The 14,114-nt window shown below is 35.5% G+C and overlaps 1 protein-coding gene across 6 annotated transcripts; it reads right to left on the bottom strand.

Annotated features, from left to right (window-relative positions):
* Positions 1-6,819: 6,819 nt before the first annotated feature.
* On the bottom strand, positions 6,820-10,999 carry LOC124804713. 6 transcript variants are annotated; one of them, XM_047264983.1, is made up of 5 exons: positions 10,881-10,999; positions 10,691-10,792; positions 10,508-10,584; positions 9,672-9,708; positions 6,820-7,175 (listed from the first exon to the last, which is right to left on the bottom strand). In XM_047264983.1, exons 1-5 carry the CDS (start codon positions 10,927-10,929, stop codon positions 7,171-7,173), a joined length of 270 nt encoding a protein of 89 aa, XP_047120939.1. In that variant the 5' UTR covers positions 10,930-10,999; the 3' UTR covers positions 6,820-7,170. The 6 variants fall into 6 exon arrangements, with proteins under 6 accessions (XP_047120939.1, XP_047120935.1, XP_047120938.1 ...); XM_047264979.1 differs by having other exon boundaries at positions 6,820-7,236; XM_047264978.1 differs by having other exon boundaries at positions 7,010-9,580; positions 10,881-10,921.
* Between the last annotated feature and the right edge of the window lie 3,115 nt (positions 11,000-14,114).

The raw sequence follows: 14,114 nt of genomic DNA on the forward strand, positions 1-14,114 counted from the left end.
TGACCCCTATGGTGATGTGTTTGCTGATTCATATTCCTGAAATGGTAGTGAAAGCCTCACCATGGACCAGCGCTATATTGTGAGCTGTTACTTATCAACTTAAAAATAAAAACGACGTACAACTCTCAAATTTGTTGCTCATTTTCAGGTATTGTTAGCATACATTGAAGAATCGAGCCTGATTTTCTGGCTGCTTGAAAGCATGCTCTTTCTGACTGTGATTAGTTCGAAAACCGGTGTGGAAAACAAATTTTCTGGAAGCTAATTGAATGTGATGTATTTTTGTAATTTTTACAAAATTTAAGTTTGAATTGGTTTTGTAGAAATGTGGGTAGTAGTACATGAATGACATTTTATATTGGAAAACTTTATGTTCACAAGTTGTTGTCCACAGCTTCATGTTTATCCAGCCGTTAATCAACAAAATATCAAAAACCGAAGTTAAGACTTTATTCATAGTGCGATTTTTCCAGTTACTTTGCCCCAAATTTGTGTAGCATTGTTATCACATATTTGAAATTAAACCCATGAATCAGGGGAGGGGGCTCCTTCAAACATGTCTAGAATGAGACTAGTTTTGTAGCTTTAATAAAAACTGTGTTGGTAAAAGAAGTGTCAAATGAGTCCTATTTTCAGACCATTGGAAAGTAGTAGATGAATGAAATGTTGCATTCCACATATTTGTGCTAGTGATCTATTGTGTATTAATTTTCATGTTCAACATGTGTGTACTCGGAGATATAAGAATCCGAAGTTTACATTTTTTTCACATTGCATTTCCTGCATCCAACTTTGATTTAATTTATCTAGCATTGATAGCCCACATTGGATAATGAAATAAGTTTTATAGAACACAGTTTTTTGCAAATTCAGGTCCAAAACATTACATTCTGACCTCCTTACAAAATCTTCAACTTTTCACTTAATTTATTCAGCATTGGAAAAATGATACGTAAATGAAACTGTATATTTGAGAACTTTACATTGTTAGGCTACGAGATACCAAGTTTCACATTCATCATACCTTCAGTCGCTGAGTTATTAAAAGTAAAACTCTGAATTTTTGGACAATTTTGCCTACGATTTTCTGGCTGAATATGGCTTGTAAAATTCATTTTATTATTATTATTATTATTATTTTTTTTAGATGAGATAATAAAGCTTGAAGACCATTTAAAAACAGGTAGAAATTTCCTGAAGCTGCTCTGTATAGGGTTACTTTATAATGGACCTATTACGAAATTGTATCTCTGTTGCACATGCTTCTAAGTGCTACTCTAAGAAAAATTTATTAATGTCAAGATTCTTAAATTTAAAACTGTGGCAACTCCTCCTTTCTCCATATTTTGTCTACAGAAGTAAGAGGCTAACTTCAATTCTGTAAGGTTTAACATGTCTACTATACCAGTGGTCACATGATGTTCAGAGAGGTAGTTTATATCAACTAGGTTCAATGACTCTAATCCATCAATGCACATAAGTAGTTCATTAATTTTACTTCTAAGCCCTCGAATATTTTGATGCACTAAAGATAGCTGGCATTTCACATTTACTGCGATGAAATTGGGTGGAAAAAAAATTATGCTGATTCCTGTAAATTTTTAACCAACAGATATGTTTACTGATCCAATGTGGCAGGATTATGCTGTTAGATTTCTTTCTGAAACTGAAGGTTTGTTTCAATCTTTATTTCTCTCAGAACTTGACTTCATTCTGTCCTACCTATCTGATATCCCTTGTTGAGAACACTCATCATTTCATGGGAATAAAGAGCTACCTGTGTTGCAGAAGAATGTTTTCTGAATCCGTGTTGGTTATGTATCTGTCATTTTCTGCAAGGTGATTCATGTTATAGTACAGTATATGCTCCAAAATCCAACTGCAAATTTAGTTCAGTGATATGGGTCTGTAATTCAATGAGTTACTCCTATTTTCTTTCTTGAATATTGGTGTGACCTGTGCTGCTTTCCAGTCTTTAGGAACAGACCTTCCGTCAAGTGAGAGGTTGTATATGATTTCTAAGAAAGGTGCTATTGTATCTGCATACTCGAAAAGGAACATGACTGGTATACCACCTGGACCAGAAGACTTGCCTTTAAGTGATTTGAGTTGTTACGCAACACCTTAAATTATCTACTTTTGTCACTCATGCCAACAGCTGTTCTGGTTTTGAATTCTGGAATATATAAATGTCATAGGAAAGTTGTTGTAGAATGTAAACGCTTAAGGATGAAAGAAGACCAGTAATACTGTAAAGCAGAAGTGTTGAGTTGTTGATATGCACACAGTGATCTGCAAATCTCCTATCAGCCCCTCCCCTCCCTCCTGGTCCAGCAGGAGTTTAATTTGGTTAGAACATTGACTTCATAAAAAAAGTACCCCTGTCTCTACTAACGACATCAATTTTTCAGGTATATTCAGATTTTGTGTGGTGTTCATATATTTAAAAATGTTTCATGTACTAGATGGGCTGTTCCAAGATGTTGCTGGTCATTCCTGAAGATCATTTTGCTGATATCAACCTTTGGCAGGCGAATTCAAGACAACAGCAACCAACTACACTTCTACATCTGATCTACAGTGCTTGGTGATTGACCATGAAGTCTTCTCGTTCGCTCGGCAAAGAACTCGTTACTGCTATTACGCTCATATTCCCAAAAGGAAAGGAAACTATGCAACTGATATACTATGCTGTCCATTATATAATGTTGATTTGGAACACAAACATTCTACAGTTGTAAAACATGAACGATGTTTGACAGTCATACTAGAACTAAAAAATGCACTGACTGTGCATAAGTACCAGACTTTTCTGCGATATTTATTGGCATTGCTGCCAGTTTCACAAATGTCATCTTTTTCATAAACTTGGATAATTACTCGTTATTCAGATAATTTCATATCATTTAATGCACTGCTGTTGTGATGATCATGTAAAGAGTACAAATAATTCAGATGATATAAAGGAAGTGTATTTTATGGAATTCACTGTCTGACAGATTCATATTTCAGTGTGATTGTAATGTCTGTATATTTTACGCTGTCCTTCACTGTTCATTGACAGATTAATCTGTATTTCACTGTATAATTGTAATGTCTTTGTGCAAATAAACCTTATATAATCTGAATGTATATGTTGAGCATTCATTGTATTACGATGTAAAATCCTTTATCATTGTGATGCAATCTCTAGAGAAAGACTCGTTGCTTACATAACTGAAGACTCGTGTAATTTTGGTGGGTTTGCATTCAGATGAAACTTAGTGATTCATAAATTATCAATGCCTGAAAAGAAATGCTTCAGTAAACTTTCATTGGTATTAGACCAAAGTTTTCTGGATATGGTACAGCATCATAAGAAGGCTGCTGCAACCATGGCCAACACGTTGGTTATTCTCCAGCAGCAGTAGTTTTATACATTATGACGCCATACCATACCCAGAAAGCTTTTATGTTGACTGGCTGGCCACGGAAGCCCAAGCACTTTCATTGATTTTCTTTACAAAGAATGTAGTGAACAGCTGTTGTACCACAGTTGTTGGAATCTGAATGTCGTTCTTAATTTTATGTTAATAAATAACACACTACTGTAAGAAGCACTTCCAGGACACTCATTTTACTCATTCACTAATTATTTAGCTATATAGAATTTCTTGAAGCTTTTTACTTCTCTGAATTTTTGTCTGTCCCCTTGTTTTTCGTCACTTGGTTATGTAAAACTACCATGTGCCTTACACTGCTCTGTTCTTTATATACAGATCATTTCTTGATCTGAGATGCCTCAAAATTGAATGAAATATGAGTGTGAATGTGCAAAGCATTTTGGTGCTTTGATCCACTTCTCTGGACAGATTATCATTTGTCATCCAAACCATATGAGAATTTGTTTTTAGTTTTATAATACTGAAGATATCAGCTAGTGAGACTGGATCGAGCAAGTGTCCCTGGTGATAACTTTGTGTCTGATCAATGGAGTAGGGGGCTGTTGCAGTGATGGTTATTGAATGCTTCACATATTTGTTTATGGCTAGAGATGACACTATCTACATTAATATTATAGAGTAAGATTTGCATTTTTTCTTAAGTGTCATTGTTAACTCGCCACATGGCTACATTCATTGCTAAAGTAGAATATGAATAGCCAGTTGCAGTTTCTTGGCTTCACAGTGTTTACTCTGCATAATGACAATAACAACAAAGCTGTTCATAGCACACAGGGACACTAGCAGCACATTTGTGATAAGTCGACTCTTGGTCTGTGGTCCACATTTTCGATTTTACAACATTGTAATGTATTCACTCTCCAAATTGGTACTAACCCAAATCAGTCCTGGTATCCGTTTCTGAACTTAGCTGTAAAACAGGTAAAGAATATCAAAAGTATAGAAATGTGTTAGACATCTATTAGTGTGTGTATGTGTGTGTGTTGGATCATAATAGGTTTACACCTTTTTGATACGTTTAGTGCAATAACAAATCAGTAACACATGAGGGAAAAGTTACTGTAAAATTTACACATCTCACAACAGAAGTAGGTAAATTTTCAGCATTAACATACCAGTACAATCCCAAGGCTGCTGAAATGCCCAAACACGGCTTTAAATACAAACATTTGGTTCCTGCAAGTAAATCTACATTCAGTGTGTCATGTCAGTTGTCTGTAGGGATGGCACTGTATTTAACTATATGAAGTATTTTAAGCCAATAGCTTTTCCCTTATTTTACATTTTTGTCTTAGACAGGATGCAATAAAATTAGCTTGAGTACCGAAATTTCACACATCTACTCTGAAATATATACTACAGTGGTGCACTCATGAGTACATGATGTTTGAGATGTTGAGATTGTGAATCCATACCTGGTACTGCAGAATAGCAACTCTTTCCATGTGGATGACAATACATAGAAGACAAATACCTCCTGGTGGTTTTGTAAAGGTGCAGCAGCCCTACATCTTAATCTTTCACATATATCATTTTAACTACATTTTCAATCCATGTAATTCCCTTGAGGTTAGTTGGAGAATGATTAACTTTTCTCTCAATTTATAGTACCCATTCCATCCAAGATTTGTGTGACATTCATCATAGCCAGTCTACTGCCACTACATCCATTGCAGGTCAACATTTGATGCTCAACACTTCACACGACATGCAAATATTAAATTGGTAGAAAGAACTGTCCTACAACTTAAACATTAACTGGGCTCACTCATGTGAGTGTGGGATTCTCAAAGGCAATTCACTTTCAATGGTGCTACATAACATATGTGACTGATGCAAAACTATTTTTTTAACCACTTGTCAGCAACAAGGTACAGTACTACCTACCCTGCCTTATAAATGTTAAGAGGACTGTTCCATGACAAACCATGCGATTACCAGTTCTGTTAAAAAATACATTTACTTCAAAGCTTCATTCTTGTTTTGAGAAGTGCTGGAACTGAACAAATGTTACCTCACCTAAATTTTCATCTTCTAGTTACCCTTGAAAACTATTTTATTTAAAGCGTTGGAAAGGCATATAGTAACAACTATGAAGAACTATGTTTCTTGAGCCAATACATTTCAATAGCTGTTATTCAACTATTTAATTGTTAAGGTCCCCAGGCTGACGTTTTTATTGCTGTCTCCTATTACTCGAAAACCCTAAATGTTGCTTTCCTATGGAAAATAGACATGCGAATACAGATTCAGGAGATAAATAGTCTCATGGCAGTTACAAGAAGTATGTTTTAACAATATTTTCTAATAGAATGATGGAAATGGAGTACCAGAATGACAAAATTATAACAGAGTGACTTACATTCCTTGACTCTTATGAGATTGCACATAATTCAGTATATGTTGGCTGTGCTGCAATTTGAGATAGATTGCCTACGCCATTAAAATATAGCCTTCATATTAACAACTTCCTTTGTAGTTTACTGCAAAAGAATCCCCCAAAATTACATTTTTAAAATCTAGTTAGTAAAATATTTAAGGCATGTATCTTCTATATCATTTTGTTTCCCATTAATTCCTCTCCATAACAATTTTTCTGGAAATAGGTGTGCTGAATTATTGTGTTATGAGACCAATGTAATACACTATTACAAAAATTATGTTTATGTATGAAATAGAGTAAAATTGTTGTATAATGGTTCGAGATCTTTATCATCAAAGTGATAAAATAAAGCCAGACTCGTGGAACTGCCCTAGATTCAAAAGTGATGCCCAGGCATTGTGTGCACACAGTACCCATCTAGGAAACAAGACAAAAAATGTGCAGGAACAGTTGCTAAACATCTTCATTTAGCTGAACAGCAATTGTCAATCTGAATATTGTTTTGGATACAACTATACTATACTTGGCATGGTAATGTTTGTGACATGCCATTGCCTTCCTCCAACATCTGAACAGACAAGAGGCCTTACAGTTTACAATGGACTGGGGACTGAACCTGAGACCTTTGGAATTTTAATCTGGCCAAAATACTTTTCTACTTCACAGTATCAATCCTCAAGAGTCAACTGTCAACCAAAAAACAAATTTACAGTAAATATAAAGCTTCACTTCAGTCGTCAAGTGCCGAAAGTTTGTCATTTGGCAGGTGTGGTATCTAGAGTTTGGTTTGGTACAAGTTGCAGTCTGATCAGTTACACTCCTTATATGGTCCAAACAAGTTGCACACTACTTTTGAGAAAATGTTTAACTGATTGTCAAACCAGGAAAACAAATGCAAATAGGCATTTAACACTGATTTGTAAAATATACTGATTATAAGCATAAAATGAGGTCACTGAGTGGTGGTAAATGACAGGAATTAAAAAAGCTGAGTTTCATTTTTTTAACACTTTAATTGTTCCAATATTATAAATAAGCATACAAAGGGTATTGGAACAACTGCCATGGACTTAGGGACCCATCCTGGCATTCGCCTGACACTATTTGGGGAAACCATGGAAGACCCAGATCAGGATGGCAGAGGAGGGTGGGATGTTACAATATACAATTAAAATTTATAATATACTCAAATGCACAGTTCCCAATTACAATTTAACTACAAACACAAAGACAAGCCACAATTACACTGAAACTATAATCACCAAATGCACAGTTCAAAATTACAGTTTATAATCACTACTCCTCCGTTGCTCTTCACAGACGCGACATCTGATGCCCTCAGCTTCAACCTGTAAAAACAATGAGCCAACACCCTATCATTTGCATGACAAGATGTTGAGCTCATAAGGACTTTAGTAAGGAAACAGGACAAAGCATGCAATTTGAAGAAATGATTAACACAATACGGAATATGTGGTTCGTAAAATCATTTATAATAAACTCAAACAACTACTGCATCAACTAATTTTGGTGTGAGTAAATTTAAATCCATAACAGTGTAATTAGTCATATAAGTTAGTTTATGGGTGACATGTCCTAGGTACTTAATAATAAACATATGGAAAGATGACCAAACTGTGAGTCCCAGGCACTCTTCCTAACATTGTAGCTAATGATCACAGAGAAAATGTTGGGGAGGCAAACGAGAGACTGTATCCGATTGGCAGGACACTGAAGATTTAACAGCACCACAAAAGAGGTTGCTTACAGTACACTTGTCCATCCTCTGCCACAGAACTGCTTCACAGTATGGGATTCTTATGACTGAAGACCCCAAAAAGGTTTAAAGGCAGCTCATTTTGTATTACAAAATAGAGAGGTGTGTCATATGCAAGTTTGCGTGGCAACAATTAAAGGTACTTTGTGGTATGAGGATGTCATGAAATGACAGCTTTCTCCTGTAAATGTGAAAATATGTGCAACAACACAGAAATGAAAACAATAAATCTGAACACACACAAATTGACTGAAGTTAATTTTTCCCCACTTGCTTCGAGTGGAACTAGCTGCCAGGCACTTGTTTGGGATTTGCATATTAGTCATGGAGCTGTAAATCAGTCTCATGGATTATCTGGATGGGAAGATAATGAACTTTAAATTACCTCGCATTTGCACCTAATTCTGCTGTACTATATTTAGAAATCTCTGATCAGTAACCACTGAATCCCACAGAACAACCTCTGAAAATAAAAGCTAATTTACATCGAAAACTTAATGATGGTCAAATAGGTGAAAGTTCAAGTAACTCTGAAGATATTTCAATAAATTAATTAGAAAAATATCAAATTTATACACAAAATAGAACAGAATGAATGCAAAGTTAATTTTACAAGGGTTAAAACAACTGTGCTTCACTATGAATGACCTATAAATTAATGCCTAGCAGTTAATTGTAATATAACAAAACTATGAAGAAACTGCGTGACTAAAATTTCTTAGGGCCAATAACATGCAAAGCATTAAAACAAATGACAATATAAAAAATGAGTAAATGAATTTTTTTTTTTTTTTTTTTTTTTGAGTTAAACAGGACAAATGAAAACAGCCTAAGAAATTTATCTCCAGATATGTGGGAACAAATGAACAAGCAATATCTTAGCAGTTAATTATAAATGAAAGTAGCTCTCCCCCCACCCCCTGTAAGGTTTCAGATTTAGGATTCCAAACGCAGAAGCATTGATCAGTGTGAGCTGTTCTGAAGGGAAGACACGATGAGAAAATACTGGAGGAAAAATAGAGCAATGAAAGAATGACTTGCCACACAGTCCCGAACTGACCGAAGTATCTATTTGGGGACAGACATTTTAAAAAAAAAATCAGATTTTGGTTTATTTGTAGAATACAAGGGAAATGCAATCAGTCTACAAAGAAGATTGCTTATAAATCACTTTTGCCACCATCCCTAGACTATTGCTTGAGAGTGAGAGACTCATAACCAAACAAAGAGGTATATTGAATATACAGACTGAACAAATAGTCACATGGTGGATTCATGAAAGTGTCACAGATGCTTTAAATGAACTGGTAGACTAACAGTCACAGTGTCCCAAGAAAGCCTACTCACAAAGATTTAAGAAACAGCTTTAAATGACTGTACTAGTCTTCTACACATAACTCCTGTAGGGATCGAGACTAGATTAGACCAAATACAGCTCACACAGAGGCACTTCTACATGAACATAATGGGAAAATCTAATAAATGGCACACACCCTCTGCCATGCATTTTATCAGCAATAGAGCAAGTGGTAAATACCTATCAAATTCCAACACTTATCACTAACAAACCACTACTTAAAGTTTAGGTATCTAGCAGAGAGTTCAAGATATAATTAGCAATATTTGTGATACATAAATTATAAAAATTGAAAGGGCACAATATAAAGAAAAGATTTAAAAATGAAATTTTGTAAGAGAACTCATCCGAGCCTCAAAATACTTCCTGAGGAGCATATTATGCTCCAACGTTGCATTCAGCAAAGAACGATTAACTTCCATCCATTCACGTTTCAGTTCCAAGTTTTCCCGTTTCAACTGGAGCCTCTCTTTCTCCCTCTCGTCTCTCTTTTTCTGTCTTTCCCGCTCCATCTCAAGCCTCTCCTGTAAATAATTGCTCCTCTCTTCTTGGAAATCTCTTACTGTGCGACTCTTCAGTTTAAGCTTCTTGTGAGGAGGGGTGGATGTACTTGCAGAGTCCTTAAATATTAACATGCACAAAAATTGCTTACATGCTCATGCATAAGTATGGCATAGAGAAGTATTACATCATAGTAATGTTAGCACTTACCCAGCGATGAAAATAATTTAGTACAGGAAAGAAGACACTAAAAAATACAGAGTAAAATCAGATTTGCTTGGATAGAGAGAATGAACAGTCAAATAGCAATGCTTTTAGGCACAAATTTTGTTACTGAAAAAAATTTTCGTATAACTAATAAACCAGTTTAATGTAAATACCTCCAGAAGGAATAGGGGTAGATTAGAGATGTCTGCAATACTTAAAAAGGGTAACACACATATTAAGGAATGAAAACTACAGTGCCTCTAACCAATTAAATTATTGCCATTAATAGTGTACAAATCAAACTGTGGTCATATTTGCTTGAAATTTGAATGAAATTAACAACGAATGCATTGAAAACGAAAAACGTTCACACAAACATCCAGTATACTCCCACAATATTCACTGAGAGACCTGACAAACTGCATAACTTCGGACCGCGATGTTGCAAATATGAATCAAACCATTTTATATTTACAGATATTTGTAAAACAAAATTGATACCTCCAGTTACCTTGGAGGATGAACTGAAAAATTACTTACGCACATAAACCATAAATTGAAGGATACAAAAAATAGGAAGGTCATATACAACAAAAATCTATGAAACTGCAATGCTCACACCCACGTGGACTCTTAGCATTTAGTAATTAACAGCTAGTACAGTACGAATGAAACTATCAGATATCATGTGCTTGGAAAATACTCCATGCAAAGCACTTCAAGATACTTTAGTAGCTTTGTTATGAAAGTCATAAAATGCAGTCTCAGCAAGCAGTAGGCATATTTCGCTCAAAGAATTAAACTTTCCAGAGTCAGAGTGAGAATTAGGAAAAACTAACCTTCGTCGAGTATCCCGATGGACCTGGAACAGCCTGGTCGCTTGGTTGGTTGGTGGTCGCTGCCTCCGCCACAACGTCTAAAGAAAATAAAGCACTGCGTTAATGTACATCAAAAATCGTTATAAACCAAGTCTCTTGAAGAAATTCACGTGATGACTGCACGAAGTATCGAATGTAACTTACTTGCACCATCAAGCAAAATCTCCGGGTAAATGTTGGTCTTTTTTTCGAAAATTTCGTCCATTTCCTTCATATACACGAAATCTTTCCGACCTAGATCGTAGTCTGAAAATAACAAATATATAATAGAGTTTCTATATTCTCACCCATAATTAACATACACTTTTTACAACTAATTAACAAATAATCTTACTTTGCATCACCTCGCCCCCAGAAAAAACATTACTGTTGCTGCTGCACATGGTCAACGGTAACAACTGAAATCAGCTACGAGCTACGTCTCACGTGAGTCCAACCAGAAATGAGGGATGCTCAACTACCGGACCTACCGATAGATGGCTCTAGCGCGTGCCGGCCAAAGATTATATCATTGAGTGTCCGCCATATCTGAATTTGGCGAAAAACGAAGCGTCAAAACACGGATGAAAATGTTTTTCGTTCTGCGCCCTGATAAGTCTTTTATATTGGATGTTCTAGATATCTACACTTCAACATAATGAAGTGTTTCTAATCTAGTGAGAAAAAACAGTGACAGTTCTGCTATGAAATTCCTAAATTCGAGTGTGTTTTGGAAGTTTGACATGCTGACCTATAAATTGTTTACTATTAATTTTATGAGTGCTTTACTTATTTGCCCGTTTTAAAATACTATTTAAGATTCAATGGAGCTCAACAAATTACCTTGGTTGCCAAAGCTTTTAACTACAGGTATCATTCGGAAAATCAAGTGTGGAAAACAGTGAAGACGTGTCTTGAAAAAAAGTTGACATCGTTTGCTTAGGGGTATCTTTACTGACAACAGAAATTACAACTGAACTATTAAAGTATTACGTAGTTATAAACGGAAAAACTTATTTTTCTTTATCTGAAGTGATGCATTACCGATCTGCATATATGCTGACACTGTAATTGCAACATCCACTTACGAATTTGGCTCTCTTTGATCAGAAATTTAAATGCCATAATTTTATTAACGCCTGTACATGACACAGTGTATTTTAACTGAGTGATAAGGTAGAAGCACCAGTTTTTGACATTGCTTCAGTCTTCGATACGAGACAAGAAATACATTTAAATGAGACAGACACAAAGGCCAACGTTAAGGCTCCTCTTAAATGCATAACTCGTATCATTTGATAGTTAAGTGTAGTAATAATATTATATTGGACTGATCCATGATGATGTAGGAAGTGAAGGAACTTGTTGAAAATAACATCGGTCACAGCTGTTAATTTTAAGGTTGGGGTGCCTTAAAACTGTAATTTTCCAGTCTGACACCCAAATAATGGCTGGTACCATGGTTTTATTTTAAAATTGAATTCAAAACATGTCAGTGAGCAAAATTAATTAGACTATGAATTACAACCATGGAATTTTATTTCTGTGAATCTTGGTTCCAGTCTTTGACATGGTGTCGATCGCTGGAATGACTGGTTGTCATGATATGGCCCAAGCAAAAAACAAACCTGAAAGCGAAAGCTGTAGAAGCTGGCCAGACAGGCACCCCAATGGCTGCTACAATCTGTGTTAGACAAGGGTGACATTATATTGCAAATTTAGTGTAAAAAGTTCCATATTGTCTGAATTTGTCCTATACTGACAGGACATTCTAGTCCAGTCGATTTTCTTATCTGCAAAAGTACACTAGACAATACCAGTGGTACAAAGGCGGTGCCAAATTACAAACTATCCAGTAACAACGGAAGTATTGCTGGACAATGTACAGTAAATAACATGTAATAACCTGAGACATTCAGAATTGGTTTGAAGAAATAGAACAGCATTTGGAAAGAGAGTAACATTTTGAAAATAACAAATGACACAAGTAGAGTTTTCAGTTCTTATGAAAGCTCGCTTACTTTTTCTTTTTTTTCTTCTTCCTCTCTCTTCTCCATTCTCAAGGGAAAAATGTGATAAAATAAAAGTGCAAGAAAGTTGTGTACAATGTTGGAAATGATGAAAAAGAAAATCACACTATGCTTTTAACAGCATATGCTGCTGTAAAGCTTGCTCCTCCTAAGAACATGATTTTCTCCAATATATATATATCTCTCTCTCTCTCTCTCTCTCTCTCTCTCTCTCCCCCTCTCTCCCTCTCTCCCCCCCCCCCCCCATCCTCCATGTGAAGAGTATTCCTGTAATTATAGCTAATAGCATACCAAGAACATGAGGGTGTCACAGTGGAGATTTGTTTTCTGATACAGACGTCTGATACAACTATTCCACAGCAAAACTTACTTTCAACAGGTGTGGTAGCAGTGCATTCCCATAGGATAACAGAATATTATGTCCTCCAGGAATCACATTGGGTACACCACTTACAGCATAAATGTACAGCAACTACAATGTTTTGTGAGCAAGTAATACCAGTCAGTATCTTTAATTTTAACATAAGTCCTGACTCCCTTAATTACCTGTTTATACATGTGCTTGTACTACAGGTTATTGGTAAAGCAAATACTTATTGAATAGGTCTTCACACTTTTAATACTTAGCAGAAATTCTGAAGAAAGTAAATTCTTTTATTACTGCATCACCTCTATGGTGAATTAAGAGCTACTGACTGGTTTCGTTGAACATTTAATAGAAGCCTTTATTTTACCTGCTATTGATAAAGAGCCATTCCAAGTTTGGTACATTACAATCTCTCGCATTTTTCATGAGGTTTGTTATTCTGTACACTAATATTTCTTCTTCTAAATGGTAAATATTGCATTCAGACATTGTCGGTATTAAAGGTAATTCATGAAATAAATTATATTTAAACCAGAAAATTAAAGGTTCCACATGATACATGAAAAGTACCTTGTTACACACATGTATGTACAGATTCCAAAATGTCTGTGAATTTGAGCTACAAACTTTTTTAAATAGACATATGAAGCTCACGATACTTTGGGTCTGCAATAAGTCAAATGTAAAATACTTTAGTTCCCTATGGGAAACTTTGTTCTTTACGTGACACGTGCAACTGCTTTCACTCTTAATGGAAAACCAAATGGTTTATGTTAAAGTTAACTTGCAAAAAGTGTAACCATTGTTACATAATTTCTGTGAAGTAAGATTCCTTAATGTTAATTCCTTCCTTTGTCATTGTAACTTGATAATTTCAGTTCCATATGGGACATATGACCTAAAAAAAAAAAATGAAATGCTTTTATTACTATGACCAAACAAAATCTTTTTAACATGTAGTACACAGTTCAAATCAGCAAAAAGTGTAACTGTATAATTAAGGTAAATGTTGATGAAAATTAGGCATGTAACATGAATACTGAAATTTCCTAATCCGCAACTTGTGGTCGTGTGGCAGCGTTCTCGCTTCCCGCGCCCGGGTTCGGTTCCCGGCGGGGTCAGGGATTTTCTCTGCCTCGTGATGACTGGGTGTTGTGTGATGTCCTTAGGCTGGTTAGGTTTAAGTAGTTCT

Source organism: Schistocerca piceifrons, chromosome 7 (assembly GCF_021461385.2).
Source record: "Schistocerca piceifrons isolate TAMUIC-IGC-003096 chromosome 7, iqSchPice1.1, whole genome shotgun sequence".
NCBI lineage: Eukaryota > Metazoa > Arthropoda > Insecta > Orthoptera > Acrididae > Schistocerca > Schistocerca piceifrons.

What these genes read in the sequence shown, in the direction of transcription:
- LOC124804713 (XM_047264977.1), bottom strand. Translation starts at nt 10,929, where the DNA reads ATGTGCAGCAGCAACAGTAATGTTTTTTCTGGGGGCGAGGTGATGCAA. An exon ending in TGGGGGCGAGGTGATGCAAA is followed by an intron (nt 10,793 to 10,880) that starts GTAAGATTATTT and finishes TGTTATTTTCAG; the next exon opens with ACTACGATCTAGGTCGGAAA. An exon ending in CATCGGGATACTCGACGAAG is followed by an intron (nt 9,581 to 10,507) that starts GTTAGTTTTTCC and finishes TTAATATTTAAG; the next exon opens with GACTCTGCAAGTACATCCAC.